Here is a 26,837-nt window from a genome sequence, read left to right as displayed (position 1 = left end):
GTTCTTATTGTAAGTCTTTAGGCAAAGGATCTTACAATGAATCTCACAACCAGATTATGGGATGAAAGTTTTTTGGTGAAAGAAGTAAAAATGAGAAAGGCTTTCCTTTATTTTTGGAAATAATCACTGTAAACAACAAAATAGTCTGTTGTTGACAGAATTGTCTTACAAGAACAATATTTTATAAACCAGAAGGTTACTTAGTCTTGCTCTTATTTTGTGTTAGAAAAATATATCTGACAACAGGAGTTTGACTATGCTCCTTTAGAAATGCAGAGCTCAATGGACAAACTATTCTGTTAATTTAAGTGCCACTGGAGTCAAAGAGGCTTGCATCAGTGGGAATAAAGGAGGATCCAGTCCTCCATTTTCAGAGTACATGTTCCATTTTCTGCACAAAATGGAATTAGCTACTCCCATTGAACAACTTTCCTAGCAGCTACTTTTCTTTTTACTGCTACTGCGAAAGTGTTCCTTCATAACTTTTTATAACCAAGGGAAACACTGGTATTAGGTCAATCTTGTCCACTGCAGCAACATTTATTTGTTCAACACAAAACTATGCAAATATTTTGAAGCATAACACTGCATTCAGCATGTGAATTTTGCATCAAAGTGCCACCGTGTTGTGTTTTCAAGATGTTGTTCCAGTCCATGGGTACTGGATACACTGTTATGACAGCAATTGTTTTTATTACTAAGCATTCAGTTCAACACACCTAATAGTGCTCCAGCTTTCCACAAAATATCACATAAAATAACCCAAACACATAAAGTTGCTAGGAAGATAAATGATTAAGTCAGCCAAGAAAAACATATAGCTCACTAAAAAGAAAACGAAAAAAAAAAGAATCAGGTTTGCAACTCTGCACATATTTGAATCCCTTGTGCCCTTTAGGATGCATAATGAAGAATGAGAGTTCTGTTCTCAGCAGCAGACTATTCGAAGTGCACTTTAATTTGGCTGCCAGCAAGTACTTTCTAACATTATCTCATTCTCATGGTTTTAGAGCAGCCTTCCCAACCTGGTGCTCTCCAGTTGTTTTGGACTACAACTCCTATCATCCTCAGCCACTAGCCAAGCCGTTTATGCTGATGGGAGTTTTACTCCTAAACATCTGAATGTAAGCATATTGTGGAAGGCTGTATTAGAGACTACAGGCTAAACTATATATTATGTTTAAGGCTCAGCGTGCAACTATGTCTGTACTTCTCCTTAATTACAGGCATGTGTGGTATGTGTAAACGTCTGTAAAGAATTTTAAACTACAGATGTTATAGCTCTGGCTGCATGTAGAATTTAAATGTCTAGTCTTGTATTCTTCTACACTTGTGAAAAACTATGAGAAAAGAGATCTATAGTCAGCTAAGATTAAAAGGATACTCTAGAACAGAGAGCACGTCCGTTTCAGTCTTGAGAGCTGCATGTGATGCTAGCTCAGAGGCCTATATGTGAGAACACACACGCACACACACACACACACGGGAAGGGATAGAACAAGCTGAACGGGAGGAAGTGGGAAGAGCAATAAGAACATCAATTGTCCTACATGGAACTGTAATCTTTTTTAGGACGAGGAGCAGCATCAGAGCATATAACAACCTTCACCCCTATCACCTTATTCCATAATCCTGCAGGAAAAAAACCCTCTAGACCAACAATGCCTTAATTCCCCTATTCAAGACCAGACACTTGCCTCTGTCCACAAACCCCTTAGCTCAGGAGCTCTTCATTTCCAAAAGGGCTGCAACTCCCTCAGGCAAGAGCCTTGCAGAAGCCTAAACCATGTATAAGGCTCCCTCTCCCCTGTCAACACCAGATCCATGCATACAACCCACCACCATTACCCACTACCCAGGAAACTCAACACAGCCACCCACCCACCCCTTTCCCCTTGCAGTGGTACCAGAGCTGTGGCTTATGTGCTTCTCTCAGTCCATGAGGAACTTCTCCTCATCCACCATTTTTCCTCCTCTCATAGCAACAAGTACAGAGTCAGTCTTGCCCATTTCTCATGGCAATGTTGCCACTACCACCGCGAGCATACCATGGCTTCATCGATCTCTCTTGAGACTGTGCACCTCTTGCTATTAGCTGACCTGTAAAACTGCACTCCAATTGGCTAATTTTAGGGAAAGGGAGTGGCAGGATGGTGGTGGTGGGGATGCAGCAGTGGTAGGGGGAACATGGTGTGTGTGTGTGTGTGTGTGTGTGTGTGTGTGTGTGTGTGTGTTGGTCCACTTAAGACCTTGGAGGGCCACATGTAGCCTGCATATTTTACACTACCGAGTCTCAGGAAAATGGAAAGTAAACACTGCTGAAGACCTCTTCCCAGCTACTCTTGAGGGGAAAAGGAGCATGCAGCCCTCAGATTCATGGTGGCTCTTTCCTGTTCAGGCACACGTCTCCCTAAACTATGCTTTACTGTTATGTCAGAACACGGTCTATGTGATGTTAAACAATATGCCCACTGATGTTTTCTAAGTTCTTTGTAATAGTTACAAGAACTGATTGTCATTGTGTATTTTTAATAAGATTTTTTCCACTTTGACTTTTATAGCTGTTGATGATTTAGGGAAAATTTCCTGGTCTGGATATTTGCTTATAAATTCAACATTTAAATACCATTTGCAGTAACAATGGAATGGAACTAACGTTCTGTAGCTTTGGGTCCTGCTCCTGGCCAAACCCCACTCTTTTCTAGATAATGACATTTTCTACCCTTTGAGCTACACTGTTGGACTGAATTTGTCCAGGATGGATGACCTCTTTTTCAAGCAATAAATTAATTCTGTCACACTTGCCCTTATATGTCCTTTTATCTTACTTTCCATCCCTTCCAAAATTCTTTGAAGTTCACTTTACCTTCCTTATCAGCATATGACTGACTATCTGCAATGACTTTTGGTAGTTCTGGACTGTAACGTGTTCCCTCTGGAAAAATCACAAGATACATCTGCAAAATTAAAAAAATATGTGCACAGCATTTTAAAAAATTAATCATTGCAACATGCTCTCACATAATGCATGATTAACTATCAACTACAAATAAAACATTGTTTTATATGTGCGTTGGGGGAGAGAATGGCATAAAATAAGATGTTTGTAAAGATATTCAGTTACTATACTCCTCATTTAAGATAAGCAACATGGATATTTGGGGAATCTGAAGTCCCCTGCCTAGCAATGAAAAGCCACTGAGGAAAGAAGGCAGCAGAAGCAGATAAACTAATAACAAAACTTCGGTTCAAGAACAAATTGAACTGTTAAGGTGGGAGAACGAAGAGCCAACACAGTTTAGTGAACAAATACCTTCCTTTTACACCCTGTTCAGATTCCTAACCAATTTCACCTAAATGTATTGCAACTTATAATGTGATCCTAGACATAAGCACTCAGAAATCCCATTGAGTTCAGTGGAACTTTCTTCCAGGTAAATGTACACAAGACTGTAGCTTCAAAAAGGTAAATCAGAAAAGGCTAAGAAATGTAAGTTATCTTCTCAAATGGAAGATATTAACAACCCTTACAATGCTGTGTATTTGGTCTAAAGCAGGTGTAGGTATTTGCAAGGGAAGAGAACGTGCTATTGCGTGCATGTGTCTCAGATGAAAGGGATGGAAGAGTAAAAATCAGGCCATGGAGTTGAATTCTTCCTGGGCCTGAGGTGCAAAAAAGTAATGCAATTTAGCGCTGGTGGGTGAGAACTGAGTGACAAGGCTCCAAATAATACAGTGTAAGATTGAGCCTCCACAGTACATGTATGAAATTACTGCAATCAATAGCCTCATTTTTCTCCCAGCCCAGCCTGAGTAACACATGAGATTACTTTCTGCCTGTATCAGTTCTCTCACAAAGGGAATTTGTGAAAGAGTACAGAGCTCAGTAGCAGTCGTTGCAATAAGGTAATATTCAGCTCATTTACCTCCACTGTCTCATCAGAGGTGGGTTATTTGGACAATAAGTGTATCTCAAAACTAGAAACCAAAAGCAACACACACAAAAATGAAGTTTTATTTTAACATTTCTTCACAATTGTTCTTGCTAGTAAAAAGCACAATGGATGCTTAAATAATTATCTTAACGAAATGCTAGTGTAACCTTGCATTACATAGAATGCCACTAAGGTTGTTTGGAGCAACAGTTACAAGATTTGGGGCTGTTTAATTTAGGGAAATGGTGAGTGGGAGAAGACATGATTGAGATGCATAAAATTATGCCTAGTACAAAAGGAGTTCTGCTCTGTCATAGTAATTCTAGACCCCAGAGTCATCCCATGAGGCTGAATGGCAGGAGATTCAGGACAGATAAAAGGAAGAACTTCTTCATACAGGGCATAGTTAAATTATATGTTTCTTCATCACAAGAAGTAGTGATGGCCAGCAATTTGGAGGGATTTAAAGGGGATTTAGATGAATTCGTGGAGGATAAGGCTATCAATGGCTACTAGTCATGATGGCTACATATTAGGGGTGTGCACGGACCCCCCGCTCCGCTTCACTTCCAGATCCGCGATTTGCGGATCGGGCCGCTCCGCCCCGCCCCCGCTCCGCCTATGACCACTCATCTCCGCTCGGAGCTCCGGATCCGGATCGGAGCTCCGTTTCCCCCCCCCCCCCATAGGCTTGCATTAAGCTAAAAAAGTATACAACTTTTTTTCTGTGAAAGTTAGAAACCTCAAGTTTGGCACCATGACACCTCATGGAGGTATACACACGCATGCCAAGACAATCCCATCATCCCCTGATTTTTGGGGAATTTATGAAAACCGGGCACCCCATTCACACCCCATTCCATAGCTCCGTCAATTTGCACGTTAAAAATCTCAAACTCGCCACCATGAAATCTTATCCAGGGGTGCACATGCACGCCAAGACTCAAGGCAGTCCCATCATTCCCTGATTTTTGGGGAATTTATGAAAATCGGGCACTCCATTCACACCCCTTTCCATAGCTCCGTCAATTTGCAAGTTAAAAATCTCAAACTCACCACCATGATAGCTTGTCCAGGGATACATACGCACGCCGAGACTCAAGGCAGTCCCATCATCCCCTGATTTTGGGGGAATTTATGAAAACCGGGCACCCCATTCACACCCCTTTCCATAGCTCCGTCAATTTGCATGTTAAAAATCTCAAACTCGCCACCGTGAAAGCTTATCCAGGGGTGCACACCCATGCCAAGACTCAAGGCAGTCCCATCATCCCCTGATTTTGGGGGAATTTATGAAAATCAGGCACCCCATTCACACCCCTTTCCATAGCTCCGTCAATTTGCATGTTAAAAATCTCAAACTCGCCACCATGATAGCTTATCCACTGATACATACGCATGCCGAGACTCAAGGCAGTCCCATCATCCCCTGATTTTGGGGGAATTTATGAAAACCGGGCACCGCATTCACACCCCGTTCCATAGCTCCGTCAATTTGCACTTTAGAAACCTCAAACTCGCCACCATGATAGCTTGTCCAGGGATACATACGCACGCCAAGACTCAAGGCAGTCCCAGCGGCAGAGCCCGGTAAACGACCAAGGGAGAGGGGGACCTTACCTGCCTCCGTCCGTGGTCCGTCGCCGTCTTCAATTGAGCCCGCGGTTTCACCAGGAAGTCCTGGTGGAACCGCGGGCTCAATTGAAGATGCTGATGGACTGCGGACGGAGGCAGGTAAGGGAGAGGAGGGCGGGGGCGGTTTACCGGGCCCTGCCGCCGTCGCCGCCCATGCGCCGACGGCGGCAGAGCCCGGTAAGGGACCAAGGGAGAGGGGGGCCTTACCTGCCTCCGTCCGTGGTCCGTCGCCGTCTTCAATTGAGCCCGCGGTTTCACCAGGAAGTCCTGGTGGAACCGCGGGCTCAATTGAAGATGCTGATGGACCGCGGACGAAGGCAGGTAAGGGAGAGGAGGGTGGGGGCGGTTTACCGGGCCCTGCCGCCATCGCCGCCCATGCGCCGACGGCGGCAGAGCCCGGTAAGGGACCAAGGGAGAGGGGGGCCTTACCTGCCTCCGTCCATGGTCCGTCGCCGTCTTCAATTGAGCCTGCGGTTCCACCAGGAAGTCTGGGCTGCAAGAGGCCCAGGCTTCCTGGTGGAACCGCGGCCTCAATTGAAGACGCCGACGGACCGTGGACGGAGGCAGGTAAGGGAGAGGAGGGCGGGGAGGGGGTTACCGGGCCCTGCCGCCGTTGCCGCATGGGCGACAGCAACAGCGGCAGGGGCTGGTAAACCCCACTTACCTTTCCGGCGGAGCTCCGGATCGAGGCGAAGGATCCGCCTTCACCTCGATCCTCTTCGCCACGCTCCGCTGGCCCCCCAATCCTCTTCGCCTCCGCCTTAAGGGCAGGCGAAGCCCCCCACTCCGCTCCTGCTTCTCCGGTCCGATTAGAAGCGGAGCACATCCCTACTACATATTACCTCCAGTACCAGAAGCAGTTGCTGGGGCAACACTAGCAGGAGTGTGCTGCTACACTCATGTCCTGCTTGTGGGTATCCCATGGGCATCTGGTTGGCCACCTTTTCATTCCCTGGCTTTTAAATCCCACTGCCCCACGCCTCAAAATGAGCAACTAGGGTTGCTCATCTTTTTTAAAAAAAAACATGTTTTTGATCAGTCTTTCGCACGTGTGCAAATGTGCAGTCTTGTCTGGGCAGTTTCCTTGTCTGTTTCAGCTGTCAAAAAGAGTGGAAAGGGGAGTAGGCAACATACAAGGAAATTGACAAGACACGGTATCAGCTAATTTGTGTACAGATGTGAAGGACCAGGGGAGAAATAATAAGGGAAAGTAGTGCAATCCAGTAGTGCAATTCAGAAGCACCGAAAATGGAGTGAATCAGCCAAGCGAGAAAGTGCATCAGAAGAGGGTTGGGTTAATATCACCCCCTTGGCGACGTGATGCTCTCAGTTTTAAGTACTAGACTGATACTTCTCGGAATCTCCCGCCTTTTCAACGCTTCCCCGACTTTCCAGGTGCTCCAGAAAGGGGAGATTTGGGGACAGTTACTGTGGTAACTCCCCCCACCCGAGAAGGTGGCTGCATGGGATGGAGTGAATGGGGCCCCGCGGGTGAGTGGGTCTAAGTACTGCTTGTGCTGCCACCCCATTTCTTCCATCTCGTTCTGCCACACTCGAAGGTTTTTTTAATTATTATTTTAAAGGATGGGAATATTTGCACATATTTTGGGACTGTGAATTAAACAGAAGAGAAATCTATACAAATTTAAGGGCTGGGAAGTAAATGGGGGCAAAATTTGAACAAATTTATGGGCTGGGAAGTAAATGGAGCAGTTACTGGAAGCCTGCAAATTTACCCTTCGTTTACTGACTGTCAAATGATCTCTGGATTTGCATCAAACTGTAGCTTGCTATTATAGCTAAAACTGGCAGCCGATGGTTTAAGCTTATCCTCCAGATCAGGTATAGTTGGTAGACTATGGAAAACTGTAGTATTGCAAGTAAACTGAAGCTTAATCTTGCCCAGGTCAAAGTGATAGTTGGTTGTGATTCTTACAATCCAGATAATATTTCATTGATTATCACTTGTCCAAGAGATCTATTAATATATTTTTTAAAAAATGTATTTTTAAAAGCTCTGAATATTCTATGGAATTATTACAATAAAAAGAATGCTATTTCAATGTAATGGAAAGAATACACACAGTTGTGTGGCAAACCCAATGGGAGTTGTAGTCCCAAACAACTGGTCTATGTTGGGGTAGGCAGTATAAATATTTACTTTGCAATAAGCTAGAATGCATTTGCATGTAGAAACAGGGTTTTTGTTAACAGGACTTTTTTTTTTTTCAAGAGTGCAATGTTTACTGCCCTGACTGCTGGAGAAGGAAAAGTGGAAACCAAGCATCCCATTTCAGTCACTCATTTGTTTAGCACAGTGGTTCTTAACCTTTTTGGTGTCACACCTCCCTTATGAAAAATCTCATGACCCATGCCTCCCATGTGTTAACGGCCCAAAAATTTAGGCTTAGGCAGGACGAGTTTGCATTTTTTAGTTCTGTCTTGGGACTAAAAAAATGCTTATTCAATGAAATGAACACAAATACAAGCAATGAACAGTTTTGTGGAAATAAAACTTGTATTTAAAGAAAGTATTTCTAATTGCTACAGACATAAAAGAAGGATAATTTCAAAATAACTTCAATGTGGTTTGTGCTCAGCAAGAGTAGTTGTTCGAGGGACAATGTTAGACAATGCTAGGCGCATATCATCTCTGGCATCCAACCGATTTCTAGCTTTGGTTTTTATGCTGACAAAAGTTGAAAAGCACTTAATAGTTAACAGCATTTAACAATGCTAAGTTTGTTTTCTAAAGGACCCCACTGTTGTTTTTAAATGGATACTGATGTTTTTATAGTGTTGTTTTTTATGTCTCTGATGTTTTTTAAATTTTGTATACTTTTTAATGTTTACTGTTTTAACTTTTGTGAACCGCCCAGAGAGCTTCGGCTGTGGGGCAGTATATAAATGTAATAAATAAATAAATAAATAAATAAATAAAAAACCCAGATTCACACAGATAGGTGGTTGGAAATGGAATTAATGATGAAATAGCTTTCTTTGCCAGAACAGGGTGTGCAGCCAATTGAGAGCACCAAAATTCATCAAGATTTTAATTGAAGAAATCAAATCAAGTTTAGGGAGAAAAGGCCTATGCTGGGAGTTGTAGGCCTTTTCTCCTGTGCTCCTAGGCCAGCAATTGCAGACCATGTGACCTCACCCTCTCCAAACAGCATTCAGATAGAATTCTTGGGCTGCTGCATTTTCAAGGGGTGCTTTTAAAAATATAAAAAATTTGAAAGAAGAAAGGAACAACTGCTTAAACTTCAAAAGGTGGAAACCCTGTCCCTTTCCCCAAGGAGAAATTCTCCAAAAAAACCCTCTCCTTTCCCCAGCCTTTTTCTCCAGAGTTTTTGTTTTCCTCCCACCCCCCCACAAAATGCCAAAAAATGGAACGATCAAAACTTTCGGACCAGCTCTACTTTTTGCAATAAACCAGGGAAAAAGTGACTTAGAACAAAGCAGTCACTTACCTTGAAGGATTGATTGTTCTTCACGAACGCTAACACACGTGTAGCAGGTAACGATAACTACGATAACGCACGTGGTGTACAAATGAGCTACGTCATAGCTCCCAAGATCAGTAGAAAGAAATAAGGTTGGGCCAAGCTGTGCTGCTATGTACTTGTAAAAGAAACAATTTATAGTTGAGAGGCTACTCACACCTCCCCTGGTGTCAGTCCAGACCTCCCCTGGGGAGGCGTACCCCACCGGTTAACAACCCCTGGTTTAGCATAAAGAATGTGGGAAGAAGAATCATGGGGCTATCACGTTGGTTCCAATGTCTTTGACGATGCCATATTAGTTTCTCTTATTTTAGGGGTAGCTAACAGCACATACACACACACACACACACACACACATATATATATATAGGAAATATATAATCTTACTGGACTCTCAGCTTTAATATGGGTTTGTAACTTGTTCCTCATTTTCTTTTCATTAAATTTGGCACTTCGTTTCACATAGATTCCACCATGCTAGAACACAAAGAAATATATTTATGACACTTAATGATTCATTTTATACTGTACTTCAATATTCTAGAACCAAGGCTTTAGAAATACCCAAGAGCTTTAAAAACAAAAATAAGATATACTGCAAAAAATAAATAAAAATCCTCCAATATAGTAAGTAATTCTTACAATGTATAACTCTTTCACACTCGTTTCAGTATGAACCAGAACTCTATTAAAACTTAAATTGAAATTGCTAGGTGAAGCTGCAGTATTAAAGAGTGAAAACTACTTGCTGATATCCAGTCTCATTTGAAGTGCAGAGAAAGTGCCAGAGAGAGAGAGAAAGTAAAGCAACTAAAGAACCTGATACAGACGGGGAACACAGGGCAGCTGTGTTCAGTTTTTGGAAGGGTAAGAAAAAAAAATGGTTACACTGGTTATGGGGGAGAGAAGACAACTCAGTAGCAGAACGTATGTTTTGCAACAGAAAACCCAGGTTCAATTCCTGGAAACTCTAGTTAAAATATCAGGTAGCAGCATACAGGAAAAGCCCCTAAGTCCCTGGAGAACAACTGCCTGTCAAAGTAGACAATATTGGACTAGATGGACCAAAAAGCCTGACCTGTGTAACAGGCCTTTTCAGGCAACACACTAAGCCACGGTTAGGCTGCTAACCCTTTTGCAGCAAATCGTTAGTGAGAGTGTTTAAACCATGGTTATGTAGCCACCATGCTAAGTCATGCGTCACATGACACGCTAAGAGTGAGGTTTAACTGTTTTATGCCATTTATCTGTTATGCAAATGCTGTTTAGATGTCGTATGATAAGGCTGGGAAGTAGTTAATTCTGTTGGGAGGGGGAGTGAGTGAATGGAATATGGGTTTGAGTGTGTGAAGGGGAGTAACCAGTTAAAGTCAGTTGGTAGTTAGTAGTTGCAGGGAGTCGGGGTTAGTCTGCTGTAGAGGAAAGATTAGTGTAGGGTCTGCTGTTTATTGTTTTTGGGAATAAGAGGGAGCAGGAGGAGCTAGATTAGGAATTTAGAGGGTAGAGTAGGCAAGGATACAAGACATCTTTATTGTAACAACTAAGTACTGAAATGAAACAAATGAAACCATAAGCTTGATAAAATGTGTGAACTTGCTAAATAAAAGTTATTTTGTTTCACACTGGATTGGATTCTTTAAGTACCTGAGGTAAGGTACTGATTTATATGGTGGCAGCAGTAAAGTAGAAGGCGAATAAAAGGTGCACAAAGTGCCAAGATGGTTGCTGTGGGACCAAAAAGGGGTCAGAGAATCACAGAACTAGTGGAAGAGTGAAAGGTGATGTCCAGAGGTGGTCACAGAAAGGAAAAATAATCCACAGAGTGGGCAGCCATATACCAACTGCGCTCACTGTTGAGATCCATTAAAGAAAAAGGTAAAAAGGAGTCTCAAGGTGAGCAGGTCATGACACTAAGCCATAATGTTTAGCTCAAAATGCTTAACCTCCATGGCTTAGCGTGTCGTCTGAATAGGGTCCATGTGTTCCTAAGCCGGGCTTTGTCTAACACAAAGAAAATAATGAAGTTACTTATGAAGTTACTTATACAGCATATTTCAAAAGGACATTAAAATTGAACCAACTACCTCTGAACACACTACATTCATAGACTTGTAAGTACAATGAGGTAAAACAATATTGAAGAGGATATAGATAGAAAGATTTTAAAAATCATGAAGCTATAACAACTGCAGCTTCATTAGCTAACTCTTGAACGGCTTCCCCAGGAACAAAACAGAACAACAGCCCTGTTCAGAAGACAACTTAAACCACGGTTGTTAAGGCTTTAACCATGGTTAACAAAACAACAACAAAAAGCCCTTAACCACCATGGTTTAAGGTGTCTTCTGAACAGGGACAATAAAAAGAAAAAGAAAGACGGTGACTTTACATTCAAATAATTTACATTAATACCATATGATTTCATTAAAAAAAACCCCACAGCAGTTCTAATGAACTCACGAACACTCATGCATTGCAAATAACACAGAGATTGCTCTATTGTACTAGGTTAAGAAAAATGTTTTTGTCAAATGGAGTATGGCATGAAAGGACTTGATTTCTTATTCCCCTTCCATCTCCATATGTTCACCCTGCCATCCTCTCTCATTTTGTTGCTAAAGGGTCAAATATATCAGTACAGTTTATACAACAAGCAGCTTTCTACTAGCATTCTTATTTAAATTCACGCATAATCAAAGCCTGCTCCTGTGGATCTCACAGAACCCTACAATTAATGGAAAACCAAACATTTTAACCATCCCCTCAAAACAAAGTTGTCAATTATTCCTGTTTTAGCTGGCTTCTGTAACCCCTACCTGCTGAAAACCTGGACCATTTCAGCTATCAATATGACAAAACTTAAAATAAGGTTGTATTACACTGCGCACAGTCGTGCGCAGTGTAGTTAAGGATGGTCAGTAAAACCATCTGAGAAGTGGGAAAATATAAACAATGCTCTCCTCTCTGACTCTCTGTCCAAGGAAAATAACTTCACTGGCTCACCACAAGGCTTGGTCTGTATGTTAATAAGGAAATCACTGCAGTTCATATCACATTGCTTCCTTACTCATAGAATAGACTTAAGGTACATTCACACATTCTCGCTCCTAGGTAAAATATAATGATTGGTGGCTGGTGCACACCTAACAGCAACGATATGATAGTTGCCAACATTTGGCAAGTTACTGCAGGTGAATGGTTTGTCATATAGACTGACTAACTTCCTTCATAATGCCATGGAGAAAAACAGCCACCCCTATTTTTTAGGCTTACAGCTATGTGGAGACTATCCTCAATCAACACAACAACACACTCCATGAGAACAGCTTCCAGTGTAGAGGTAGTAGCCACGACAACACAACCTCCATATGGCTACTATTTTGTATGCACTAGCCCTGAGGTCTGATTCAAATATCATGGTCCTCAAGTGGAGGCAACCAAAATATGTTGCCATGTGGGAACTGTAATGTGTGTAAGTTGCTTACACATGGACTAGACTGAGCTTCCAGAAACATGGCTACAAATGGAACACAGCCACATAAACATTTCTGAGTAACATATTGTAACTTTTGAATTCATCCTTAGAATAGTGGTTTTACACGTTATGGTGAACTAATGGAAGATCAGCTGCCACTTGTTTAACAAATGTAAGAGGAAACCTACATGAAAGTAATGGATACAATTTCAGCCATTTTATAACTACTGGATGCAAATTCAGCCATTTCATACCAATCCATTTTATATGTGCATGTTTTTCCTTCCTGACTAGCAGCACAAAACATCTCCAGGATCACTCCAAATAAAAAAAGAGATTCATCTATTTAAATAATTACATAGCTGGTGTTCATAAATTGGTGGCACACACTATGGAGCCTTGGGCTGTGTTTTTGCTGCCTGTGAACCAACATTTTGTGACATACAAGCCACAAGATGTGTACGTGGAAATGAAAACTTTTCAATGTAGCTTTCCTCCTCTCTCTGCTTATAATATATGGCACCAGTTTAGACATGGAACCACACTCACCTAATGAGAAACACTACCCCTTGTCTCCCAAAGATCTTCTGAATTTCAACTATTGTGTCTAATGGAGCACAGTTTACTAGATCACCCTGATAACCTACTGGGATGAAATCCACAGGAAGCTCAACTAGAGGAGCAAAAAAGCAAAAAGAGAAAGAGAATAAGAGAATATAAGAATATATCTAAGCAATCATTCATATATGAGGAGGACTTTTTTAATTCAAATTTTCACTGTGACAAAGTCATGGGAATCACAATCCCTTCACTTTGTGCTGAGCTATTTTGTTTGCTTGTTCTTCTGAGAAACAAACAAATTTTGCTAACAAATTATGCACCCATTCTATAGCGGGGAGATTAGCCCAACAATATAGATCATTTTACTTGCATTGGCACAAGCCCAGAACTAAATGTGATAAAAAGCCATATTAGTAATATGTTTTAAGTAACTAGACATTAACTTACAGTGCCATCCTAATTATGTTTACCCAGCAGTAAGCCCCATTGAGTTCAACGTGTCTTGTTCCTTACTCCCATTGAACTCAATGTGACTTACCTCTTTTTTCTTTTTTTAAATATTTTTTATTAAACTTAAACATACATCAATACAGTAACAAATTAAAATCATAATACATAGAATTGAATAACCTTATAACATAACATTTCTAATTTAATATTTTGACATCATCCCATAACATAAAGTGCACCCACCCCACCCCACCCCGGGATCTATTCCTGTTTCCAAAATCTCGTTGTTTCTTCTGGAGGTGGTTTTCCACTCCCCTTAGATAATGCATATTCTAGGAACTGATTCCAAATTCCCTCAAAATCATTCATTTTTGTTATCCCTCTTCTTACTTTTATATTACATGTCAATTTATCATTCATAGCAATATCCCAAATCTCTTTATACCAATCTTCGACATGATAATCTCCTTGTACCTTCCAGTTCCTAGATATGATCAACCTTGCTGCTGTCAGCAAATTCGTTATCAGTTCTTTTGTTTCTTTATTACACTTTAACTCTCCACATAACGATAGCAATGCCACCATAGGTGTTTCTTCAATCTCCATTCCAACAATGTCTTTTATCTCTTTAAACACCATTTTCCACAATTTTTGAACAAATTCAAATTCCCACCACATATGTAAATACGTTCCTTTTTTTTTTGACATCCTCTCCAGCAATTTGCTGAGTTCATCTTGTTCATTTTATTTAATCTCACCGGGGTTAGATACCACCTCCATATAATCTTATAGTAATTCTCTTTTATTCTCACTGACATGTTTCTCAACACTCTTTGTCTCCATATTCCCTCCCAACTCTGTTGCCCTATTTGTACCTTCAGATCAGTTTCCCACACCATCTTGCCCATATTTTCTGACTCCCCTTTCCCAACCAATATTCTATATATTTCACTCGTTAAACCTTTCATCATTTTATTTTCTCCCTTCTCAACTTCTCTGCTTAAAATCAATTCCTCAGATTTCGTCATTTCTCTACACTCTCCATTGTCCTTTAACCATTTCTTCGTCCACTGTTCTAATTGATAATAATTTAACCACGATAAATTCTTCTTCTTTAGTGCCTCTTCTAATTCTTCTCGAGTGTTCAAACTCCTTAACCAATTTTTTAGCTTCATTATATCCCTCTCTATTAAAATTTTCCCCAATTTATCTTTTAGGTTCCTTGGAAAGTTTCCTAACATTATCACTGGTGTTATTGGGGAAATACTTGGAAGTAAATCCTTTTTATATACACGCCATATTTCCCAGTGATTTTTTAGAAGGGGGTTCTCTATTTCTTCCCCCCATTTTTTATTATATTCTCTAAAAAATATATTTTCCAATTTCCAATCTTTGTCCATTCCTTTTCTATCCTCCAACCAACTTAAGTCTCCTACTCCTAACATACTTTCTACTATATGTCTTAGTCTATTAGCTACGTAATATTTTATTTTGGGAGTCCTAATCCTCCTTTTTTTGTGTTAAATACCACCTTTTTAAATTTAATCTCGCTTTCCTATCCCCATTACAAAAATTATTTAAAATATTTTGCCAACTTTTTATCTCTTTTTCAGATATTCTTATTGGTAACATTCTAAATACAAAATTTACCTTTGATAATATCTTCATTTTTACTAAAGCTACTCTTCCAAACCACAATAAATTTAATTCTTTATATTTTTCTAATTTATCTATAACTTCTTTTTTCAAGTTGTTTAAGTTCTCCTTTTCTAAATCCTCTAATTTTTTTGTAATTTTAATTCCCAAATATTTAATCATTTCTTTAATTTTCATATTCTTCTCTTTACTTTCCCAATCTTTCCCTTCCTTTTTGGTATAATTAAGTAACATCATCTCTGATTTTGTCCAGTTTATTCTCAATCGCGTAACTTCTTCAAAATCCCTCAGATGTTGCTTAATTCTTTCCATTTTCTCTAATGGATTCTTAATTGTCAACAATGTATCATCTGCAAACATATTTATTTATTTATTTATTTTATTATATCCTACTCCCTCTATATTATCATCTTCTCTTATCACATTTGCCAATAGTTCTATGACCAATACAAATAGGACCGGTGAGAGTGGGCATCCTTGTCTAGTTCCTCGGGCCAGTTGTATCTTTTCTGTAATTCCATCATTTATCACCACTGAAGCTGTATTTTGTGAGTATAATTGTTCAATTAAACCTTTGAATCTATTTCCAAACCCCATTTTTCTATTATTCTCTTTAGTGCTTGCCAGCTCACACAAACACCTTAAATATATCCAACACTATTATTCCTGCTTTTGTCTTTATCTTTTTAAGCTCCTGTACTGTGTTTAAAACTCTTCCAACTAAGTTATGCATTTGTCTACCTGCCACAAAACCACACTGATCATCTCCAATATAATTACCTATAAAAGTATTCATCCTCCTTGCCATTATAGCTGAAAAATTTTTTGCGTCCTGATTTATTAGGTCTGTAGGAATCTGGGACTGTTAAGTCCTTATCCGGCTTTGGAATTAATATAATTAATGATTGTTCCCACGATGGTGGTATCTTCTCTCCTTTTATTATTCCATTATATAGTTTCAATAATTTTGGTACCAACATTTTTTTGAATGTTTTATAATGCTCAGATCCCAACCCATCTAACCTGGGGGATTTACCCCCTTTCAATTTCTCAATAGCTTCCTATTTCCTTTTGAGATATATCCTTCTCCATTAAATCTTTATCCTCTTCTATTAGACCCTTCTTTATATGTTTATCTATATATATCTCCATCTTCATCTTTAGTGTATCCTTCTCTTTATATAATTCTTGATAAAATTCCTGAAATTTCTTTATTTTCCCTTTCATGATACTACATGGTTTTCCTAGTTTATCTTTCACTATCCCTATCGAGTTCTTTGACTTTTCCTTTTGTGTGAGCCTCGCTAGCATCTTTGAATTTTTATTGCTATTCTCAAAATACTCTCTTTTCATATAAATCAAATTCTTCTGTACTTCTTCTAAATTCTTATTATCTAATTCTTTCTTTTTTGCTTGTAATTCTATCAATATTTGTTTATTTCTGCTTTGCGAATACTCTTTTTCTAGCTTCTTAATTCCTCCCTCTGTTTTTCTGTATTTCCTCTTGTTGCCTTCTTAAACCAAACATTTCTCTAGTACAGATCCCTCTAGTCACTGCCTTCATTGTATCCCACACAACTGATAGTGAACTTCCCCCATTCTCGTTGATTTCCCATATTTCCGACATTTCTTTCTGCATTTTTTCTACCACCTTATCATATTTTAAGATCCTAGTATTCATCTTCCATCTATTCGCCTCCCTATAATCTCTTTTTACTTTAAAATCAAGGCTTACCAATGCATGGTCCACTACTTTAATTACCCCTAATTTTGTATTACATACCTTTGTTGCTAAATCCTTTGAGACAAAAATATAATCTATCCTCGAGAAAGTTTTGTGAACTGGAGAATAATATGTGTACCCAGGGTCCCCCATCCTAGTTAATTGCTATCCTTCAACCTAATCCTTCTCTTTTATCATTTTATTTAAAATTGTAATATTATTTCTTATTTCAAACCTAGTAGGGTTCGACTTGTATACTCTATTGTCCATAACCATATTAAAATCTCCAGCTAAAATGACATACCCTCTTTTAAATTCTTCTATTTCCCTAAATAATTCTTTAAAAAATTCTTTTTGTTTCTCATTTGGGGCATATACATTAATTAAGGTATAATAATTACCTTCCAATTGTCCTTGTATCATAATATATCTCCCTTTCTCATCCTTTTTACTCTTTTCTATATTAAATCCACTTTTCTTTGAAATTATTATAGCCACCCCATTTCTTTAGAGGTCCCCAGGGACTTTTCATAGTAGCCTGACCATTTTAAACGTATTTCATTCATACCTTCCTTAACTTGAGGTGTTTCCTGCAGAAAGATAAAGTCGACCCCCTCTTTATTTAACAATTGCTCAATTCTCTTCCTTTTAACAACTACCCCCAAACCTTTGACATTGAGTGTTGAATTCGTATCTTCTTGTCCATAATCTTTTTGTTTAATTTCTTTTGGATCCCTTGTGCACCCCCACATTATTAACAAAAACATAAATTTTAACATTTAATAACATATAAACACTTTTTTTACTCCCCCTCCCCTTTCCCCCCTCAATTTGATTAAGTTCTGTTTTAATCTCTTTTACATCTTTCTCTACACCTGAAGTATGTAAATTTTCCATTTTTTTGAAAACTTCTTCCTTGATCAGTTTCATTTCTTGAAGCATTGCTTCGCTGTTACTTTTAATGAATTCCATCAAATTGGTCTGCAGTTCATCGAGTGCTGATTTTGGCCCAATGCCAGCTTCTGCCGCCATCTTTTCGCTTCTAATTACTGGGCGGAAGTCGATCACATCAATAAATCACCACTTTTGATCCTTCCTTTGCCTCAGTTAATTCTTCTAGGTAATGATTAGTTACTATCTCTGCATTCCGATAACGCTGTGATTTACAGCATGAAAGTCTCCCTTGGAGCTGCGTAGCTTCCCAAAACCGAAAGTAAAGAAGCTTTAACACTTTTACAGCTCTCTGAGAGCTCTCTGAGAGACATTTCAAGCTTTTCCGCTTGCAGAGATATTTCACTATTCATTATTATTATAAACAGAACTCACGTATCTTGCCAATTAGTGGAGATAATTGCGCTTCTAGGCTTTCTTTTCCAGAGCTGGGAAAAAGCCTACCACTCCATTGAACCGTCAGGCTCCCCCCCTCCCGTGACTTACCTCTGAGTAAACATAATTATGATTGCACTGTTAGGTGCATAGGACATAGGCACATGTTATTCTATCCTAGAATGTCTTGTCCCAAATTCAGTGAGTTAATTTTCAATTGGTAAGCGAGTTAAACCAGACTGAGAGCCAGAGATACTGTATGCTCAAACACCACAGTATGCAGATTAAACCAGTTTATTTGAAAGACAAATATGTCACTATCCATTCTATATTAAGTAGGGGTGTGCACGGACCCCCCGCTCCGCTTCTCTCCCAGATCCGCGATTTGCGGATCGGGCCACTTCGCTCCGCCCCCGCTCCGCCTATGTCTGCTCCGCTCCGCTGCGGAGCTCCGGATCCGGATCGGAGCTCCGTTTCCCCCCCCCATAGGCTTGCATTAAGCTAAAAAAGTATACAACTTTTTTTCTGTTAAAGTTAAAAACCTCAAGTTTGGCACAATGACACGTCATGGATGTATATACATGCACGCCAAGACTCAAGGCAGTCGCATCATCCCCTGATTTTTGGGGAATTTATGAAAATCTAACACCCCATTCACACCCCTTTTCGATATCTTCGTCAATTTGCACGTTAGAAACCTCAAACTCGCCACCGTGACAGCTTATCCAGGGATACGCACGCACACCAAGACTCAAGGCAGTCGCATCATCCCCTGATTTTTGGGGAATTTATGAAAATCAGGCACCCCATTCACACCCCTTTCGATAGCTCCGTCAATTTGCACATTAGAAACCTCAAACTCACCACCATGACAGCTTATCCAGGGATGCACACGCACACCAAGACTCAAGGCAGTCCCATCAACCCCTGATTTTTGGCAGGGCTCTAACCGCTAACGCACCACCCATAACCCTAATTCACACCCCTTTCGATAGCTCCGTCAATTTGCACGTTAGAAACCTCAAACTCACCACCATGATAGCTTATCCAGGGATACACATGCACGCCAAGACTCAAGGCAGTCACATCATCCCCTGATTTTGGGGGAATTTATGAAAATCGGGCACCCCATTTGCAGACGTGGACTGTTCTCTGACATTTGGACAGATAAAAAAAAGGGAAGTGGGCACACTCACAGATGCCATCTAGACCCACAATCATGCCAAGGTACAAGGCAATCCCATCATCCCCTGATTTTTGGCGGGGCTTAAACCTGCAGACAGCTTAGTGGGGCCATTTCAAAGGAAATCCCAAGATGCCATGAATTGGGGAGTAGAGATCATCAACCTAATATGAATCTTCTTCCACACATGAAAAATGGATTTGGAACTTCCAAAACTCCAAGTGAGCGCAGGAAGGACTTCTCCCCTGAGTCAAAGCCAGACACAAACTATCCCTGCGAGGCGGTCAGGGGAGGAGGGAGGGAAGGCAGGCAGGCAGCAGACATTTCTGGGGGTATAAGGAAGTGAGCCAAGGATAAGCCAGTAATGCATATAAAATGGAATAAATAAATAAATAAATAAACAAAGGAGGGGTGGAATTAAAAGCAGCAGTGTTGCTGAATAAACAACAAGAAAACTTTAAAAAAAAGGCTATATCTGTCTTTTACCAGTAAGAGGGGGACGTGCCCAGGGGAGGGGGAATCATCGGCCAATTTAACTGGTCCTGTCTAAGAAGAAGTCTTTTAAGAAGCAAAGCTCTCACTTCAACTCATGAAAGGCATTGCTTCACCACGCTACGGAAGGCTGACCCAGTCTTAAGAAGTAACGCTCTCACTTCAGCTCATGAAACGCATTGCTCCACCGGGTTACTCTCTTTGGAGGACTCTGATGGCCCTCCAAGTACAGGAGAGAGTGAGGGCACGTCCACATGGCATGCCCTAGGGGAGCTCATCCCCTTGCACCACATCTTTTCAGTTGTTCCCCAAAGTTAGGGTGGGTAGCAGTGCTGTGTTTCTATCTCTTATTATTGGCTTAGTATATGATTTCAGGTTGTGTTTGTGCATTTGGTGGGGCTACTATTTAAAAAAAAACACTGGGAAAAGTCCGTTCAGACTAAGAAAGAGAAGTTCCCAGAATCCCAAGTTACCCATTTTGCCTATCCCCTCCACCAACTTTGGGATCATGTGATCATGACCGGGAGTTGACTCTGCCCCTCAGCCCTTCGGAAAAGGTATTTTTCCCACTGGTTTTTAAAAAAATTCTAGCAAGCGAACCGCACCACGCAGAGAGCTGAGAGTAGGCTCAAAATGACCCCCAGCCACGACTCTCTAAGCACAAGAAGTTTCAGAAAGATAGCTTCAAAAACAACACAGTTATCCCCTTTTCTTTTCCGCAATGCAATCCTATGGGCGAAATGTTTCAAAATGGCGATCGGATCGGTCCGCGGAAAGAGGATCGCTCCGAAAATGGGCGCTTCTCTTCGCCTTGCTTCTAGGGGTCCGCGGTCCGCTTCTACTCCACCTCTGGGCAAGGCGGAGCAGGCCAATTTGCTTCTGATTCTCTGGTTCTAATCGGAGCGGAGCACATGCCTAATATTAAGTATGCAACACACATATTCATTACCAGGACAGAATTACTGCATTGCCACAATTCTAAGCATGCTTTACTCGGCACTGAATTTTATTGAAACCAATGGGATTTGCTCCTAAGTAAACATGTCTATGACTGGGGTGTGTCAAAAATAAGCAGTAAATTATAGTTATTTAATGGTACATGGGAATAGATTCAAGATTTACCTGAGAAAAATACCACCCGTACAAAGGAAGCCATTTTAACGGGTCTTTCAAAACATATCGAACATGTCCAAGAGCATTCTGCCTGATGGCCAACATGTCTGCTATAATCCAGTCAACTGCAAAGCCAAAACACAATCATTTATGTTCCTAAGCAAATATTAAAATGCTTCCCAAAACCATTCTTAGTATATTTAATACCAATTTTCGAACATGGGAAATCACATATTTCTTTCTTACAATGAGCAAGAGAAGCTCTTTCTACAATCATATTTCCCCACTTCCTTTTTCAGTATTTAACATTCCATTTCCCATTTATTTCTTAGTTTTCAAATATTACAAGCGCATTTCATAACACTACTAAATAATGTTCCAATCTACTGCCAGTATGGAATAGGTCTTCCCCAATCTGGTACACTCCAGCTGTCCGAACTACAATTCCCAGCATTCCTAATCAATAACCATGCTGACTGGTATTGATCAACACTGAAGTCCAAAACATCTGAAGAGGACGACACTTCAGAATAGATCCAGAAACACATCTTCATGTTAAGGAATGTGCTCTTAATAAGTGAACTGAAGAACGTGGATTTTTTTTTATTTTTTTTATTTTTTTGTGATTAATGCAAATTACTGAGTCAGCTTGAATGAAGTTCAAAATGGATGCTTGATGTTGGCCCACAGTGAGTAATGGAGTCACACCTAAGAGAGCCTTGTTAATAAAGACACCCTTAAATATAGAACTCCAGTCCTGATCTAGAAAAAAAACCCTTTAGTTCAGGCAAGGGCTTGTTATGAATACAGTGTGGTTTCTCAATGCTGCCTGCTCCAAACAGGAAATCTTTGGATTGTATCCAGTAGCGGCTTTACACTTCTGTTTGTGCAAGATGGTGGACCCAACTTTTGCAGCCCTCCGAGCCATATTCCATACTGCGCCAGAGAGACCCCAAATCCTCAGGAAAAGCTTTTCAGGGCTGCAATGGGAAGGGGGAATTGAAGGAAATCTGATGTCCCACGTTGCAGCAGAAGTGCTTTCAGCAAGTGGAAAGCCATCAGTGGACATAACCCTTTATGTGGCTTCAAAGGCAGCTTCTAAAAGCTACTGCAAATTAGAGGCAGTTGACAAGGAGCATACGGGGCTGCTTTTGCAAAGAAGAAACTTAAAGGTAGAACTGCCCTAAGTCAGCTTGAATGAAGTTCAAAATGGATGCTTGATGTTGGCCCACAGTGAGTAATGGAGTCACACCTAAGAAAGCCTTGTTAATAAAGACACCCTTAAATATAGAACTTCAGTCCTGATCTAGAAAAAAAACCCTTTAGTTCAGGCAAGGGCTTGTTATGAATACAGTGTGATTTCTCAATGCTGCCTGCTCCAAACAGGGCTGCTTTTGCAAAGAAGAAACTTAAAGGTAGAACGGCATGTATAGAATTTGCTCCTCTTTATCAGGATCATAATGTATATTTTACATATTCAATATCTTAATATGAAACAATATTTAAATCTGAGTAGTTCAGTCTGAATAGCTGCATTGACACCTTATGTTTTTACACACACACCCCATACACACACTAAAAAAGCCCTTATAGGTAAGAAAACTATTTACAAACCTGTACACTGATGATTTGACACAAACAGCACATTCTCTTTAGTCTTTGGCAAATCACCATAGAGAATTATCTAGGAAAGAGAAAAGAGGTTGACAGCAATTCTGGCACAGCATTTTGTGCTAACATGGTCATTGAGTTATACTGACAAATTTGGGTGCCTGTAACTTGTCATAAACAAGGAACCCACTTCCAACCTTGAATGCCCTTTCTGCAAGTGAAAAGCTCTTCCAACATTCTTCTCTGATCATCCTATGGAACAAGCCCATAAAGAACTTATTTTAACACATATATAAATAAAACAACTTTATCCAAATATGCAAAATAGGTTTTCTCCCTAATACAACCTGATTTACAAAAGGTGCGCACTTGGTTTTATATTATGGTTAGAGGTGTTTTGCTTTTTATTTATTTTTTATTATCAGTGGAAAGGCACAATTTTGAATACAGAGGGGGTGGGGGCTGGAAAACATTAGGCTTCACGCAGGAATGAAGGGAGAGGGATGGCAGTGCTTTCAGGACAAAATCACAGGATAACGGGATGCAGAAGCTTGTGACCTCATTCAAGCCTGTTCAATGAAGGGACTGTCTAACATCTGTTCGGTGGCCTCATTGAACAGAGTTTGAAACATTTGTCTGTTAGCAACAGTACTGATATCAACAGCTGATCCTAAACACATTTGCCTAAGTAGATTTGCTTAGCTACTAGTCTCCGTGATTTTAACAGAACTCATTCCAAATTGGCATGTGTAAATATCATGATATCAGCAGGGAGGGAGGGACTCTAACCAAGACACTAATGGGTCTTGAGGCAAAACGCTTTTTAACTTACTACAACCAGACAATTAGCAATGTGGTGGCCTCTAGATGTTTTAGACTACAATTTGCAATATCCTTGACCATTGGCTATACTGACTGAGACTTGTAGTCCAAAACATTATGAGGGTACCAGGTTGCCTACCTCTAATTTAAGGTTTTCACATTCACCCAATCAAAGTCACACTTGCAGAATTCTTTATTCAATCTTTGATTGTGAACAGATTTATTGGCCTAATTTGCACATAACTTTAATGCATGGTTTATTACCCTACCTAGGGTTTGTCTGGCAAATGATCAAACATTGTTTGTTTGCTCTTTTCCCAGGGTTGTTTATTTTCCTCATCCTTCACCAGCAATCTTATCTTGTATCCCAAGTGCTTTGGGGGCATTGTACTACTGGCATGTAGAGTGGTTGGTTCTTCTTCTTCTCCTTCTCCTTCTTCTCCTCCTCCTCCGCCTAGCAATATAAGTCTAATGACAACCCATGGTTTAAACCACCAGAAGTTCATAACCCAACAACAAACCATGAGTTTGTGAGCTCTGCACCATTCCCATATTGTAACAACTGAGAATTAAATAGCCTGTACCATGGGGTAGCATTATGTGTGAACCAGGCCATGGCTCCGTATACATATGGAGCATCTGATGTGACTTTATAAAACAATTTGTGATTAGTAAAATTCCAGACATGGCAGCAAATAGCACAAAGAACAATGCTAAAAACTTAAACGTTTGAGAGATTAGGATAAAGTCTACAGATAGCATAAGCAGACAATGATATCAGAAGAGATGGTTTTCTATGTTTGAACCATGTAAAGTAAAGTCACAGTTCATGCTGATAAAAGTGTCCCACTCCTGAAGCAAAATACTTCATATTACTTTAATAAGTGTCAGAACAAAGCAAACACCTTGATTTAACTACTGGCCATTCATCATTTTGTTTGTCACATGGTAACTTTGTTGAGTATGGAGATATTCAAATGAAATTTGGTACTCACATTTAGAACACAATTCTGCTTGAAAAACAGATCAATTCCCATACCCATTTTCAAAGTAGCAGGGGGAGAATATATAACATACAACAACAATAAGTGATCACTTTTTTGAATATTGAGATGTAAGAATGAAAGTTGGGGTGTGTGTTCATGACCATTTTCTTCAGTATCTCCTCTGTTTTCAAGAAGACAACAAAATAATATTTGACTTGAAGATTGAGATATTCAGGTGATTACAAACAAAAGTTGAATCAAAATGACTCCCAAATTAATGGACGCTTTTAACAGGGCTCAGTGTGCTAGAAATTTTTGCATGCAGAAAATCCCCATTTGATCTCCAGCTTCTCCAGGTAGGGCTGGAAAGACTCCTGCCTGAAACCCTGGAGAGCCACTGCCAGTCAGTGTCAACAATACTGGGCTTGATGGGCCAATGGTCTAACTCAGTATAAGGCAGCTTCCTAGGTACCAATGTAACAATGCAAGGTCTAATCAGCTTTATTTAGACAAATTTGTGTAATTTTGTTGGCCAGCTGATAACTAACCCTTTTGCTTTGGTTGCAGAATTGCCCTAAGGTTACTAAATAGATTTCATGAATGTTTCGGAATTTCATTGATGTTTCAGAGTTATGTAGGTGGTACACCTTGTGTATGGAATTATGTTGTTCCCTCGTTTGATTTATTGATTTGTCTATTACCCATCTTGAGGAACTCATGAAACAGGCCTTGTGTAAACAGTTAAACAGAAATTAGGAGGAATGATGGCCTTGCCTATAGCATAAAGCTGAGAACAATTGCATGTGTGTTGTTTTTAGCATCTTCAAAAAAATCCTTCATTTATCCTTGGGTAAGTCTTTAAATATCTCACAAGCTGCAATCCTGTGCACACTCGCTTTGGAGTAAATCTTACCATGTGAACCCAGAGATATACTTTTGAGTAAACATGCATAGGATTAAGCTGCTAGATGTCTATAGACATTTAAATTTGATTGTCTCTGAATCTATACCTTGCTTTGAATTAGAAAGCAACAGCCAACAAAATATGTCAAACTGCAATGTCTTATGAGAGAAGTGCCAATCAGAGCTATAATGTACTTCACTGTTCGCAGAGAACTAATATGCATGATGATTTTATTTTCACTAACAGGAACACTAGCATAACTTGTACAAATATTTTAACTATTCATCACCTAGCTATTCATAAGACTACACTTCTATCAACCAGAAAGCTACTGCTTTCTAGTTCTATATTCACTTCACAAAAACTGCTGGATTCAACACAAGTGCACACACTGGAAAAGTAGGGGATATCATTCTTTTACGCACTTTGTGTAACTCAACTTCATATGGACTATAAACAGGCCGGCACACACACCAGTTCAAAGTCCCAACCACAGAGAATGGAAGCTAAAGCTACAGAACACCCTTCGCAAAAACACCCTGGCTGTTGTGGTCTGTGGCTGGGCCTCTGACCTCATGCCTGCCTGCCAATCTCTCTCTTGTCCTTGTGAGACCGTGGATGGACCTCTGCAGGCCAGAAGTGCCCAATGAGGGAATGGGACTGGTGTGTGTGTGTGTGTGCAAAAGTGTTGTTGCAGAGACAAAGAAAGGGGGAACTATGGGACAGTGGAATTTATGGATGGGAGGTGTCTGTGTGAATCAATAGCGCACCAGAAAAAGAATATGGGATGGTGATGATCTCTCATTTGAGATAGTAAAAGTGTGGGTGAGTGAAGGATGGCTCTGGCCCCACCGACCACAGGATAAAGGGATGCATACCTCAACTGAAAAAAGGTTGCCACTCCTAAGCTAGAGAGAGAAGCAGCTTCTTGTCACCTCTGTGTATTTTTCACCTGCCGCCAACAGGCCCAGTCCTCTGTGCTGTGGCAACTAGAGGGTGTACGTACAAGCAAGCAAACAAAGGCAGGGTTGTTCCCTTCCTTTGATCACTCACCTGCCCTCTCCATCTGGGTGATGAGATTGTCTGTCACACCATTCACTTTGGGCCAGTCACAGACTCTCAGCCCAACCTACCTCACAGGGTTGTTGTTGTGAGGATAAAAATGGAGAGGAGTACGCCACCTTGGGTTCCTTGGAGGAAAACAGGTGGGATATAAATGCAATAAATAAAATGATGCAGCAGTGAGGACAGGGGCCTTTCCAAATGAATTTGAACCACTGTGCTGCCCAGATGGGTAGGGTAGGTGAGCAATGTAAAAGAGCAGCTGTGGCCAAAAGCAGTCACTGCTTCGACGAGTTCACCTGCTCAGTCTCCCTCTCTTAATGCGGGGAGACACAGTGCTTAAAACTGGCCCCACTGTGCTGCTCCAAAAGCCGACACACTGCCCAAAGAATGAGAG

The 26,837-nt window shown here is 40.4% G+C and overlaps 2 protein-coding genes across 2 annotated transcripts in view; both read right to left on the bottom strand.

Annotated features, from left to right (window-relative positions):
• The window catches only part of LOC134397970 (glutathione S-transferase-like), an 86,587-nt gene that overhangs the window by 42,471 nt on the left and 17,279 nt on the right, over positions 1 to 26,837 (bottom strand). The gene's annotated exons all lie outside the window — the stretch shown is intronic.
• Positions 1 to 26,837, bottom strand: part of LOC134397856 (1-acyl-sn-glycerol-3-phosphate acyltransferase epsilon-like) — a 38,339-nt gene that overhangs the window by 10,695 nt on the left and 807 nt on the right. The window contains exons 2-5 of the mRNA XM_063124845.1: positions 22,670 to 22,739; positions 21,065 to 21,180; positions 9,464 to 9,553; positions 2,867 to 2,957 (exon numbers count right to left, since the gene is read on the bottom strand). Of these exons, the coding sequence (XP_062980915.1) occupies positions 2,867 to 2,957; positions 9,464 to 9,553; positions 21,065 to 21,180; positions 22,670 to 22,739 (367 nt within the window). The remainder of the gene's footprint in view (positions 1 to 2,866; positions 2,958 to 9,463; positions 9,554 to 21,064; positions 21,181 to 22,669; positions 22,740 to 26,837) is intronic.

The sequence above is a fragment of the Elgaria multicarinata genome, chromosome 4 (assembly GCF_023053635.1).
Source record: "Elgaria multicarinata webbii isolate HBS135686 ecotype San Diego chromosome 4, rElgMul1.1.pri, whole genome shotgun sequence".
NCBI classification, from domain to species: Eukaryota; Metazoa; Chordata; class Lepidosauria; order Squamata; family Anguidae; genus Elgaria; species Elgaria multicarinata.
This window is presented reverse-complemented; position numbering and strand designations above follow the sequence as displayed.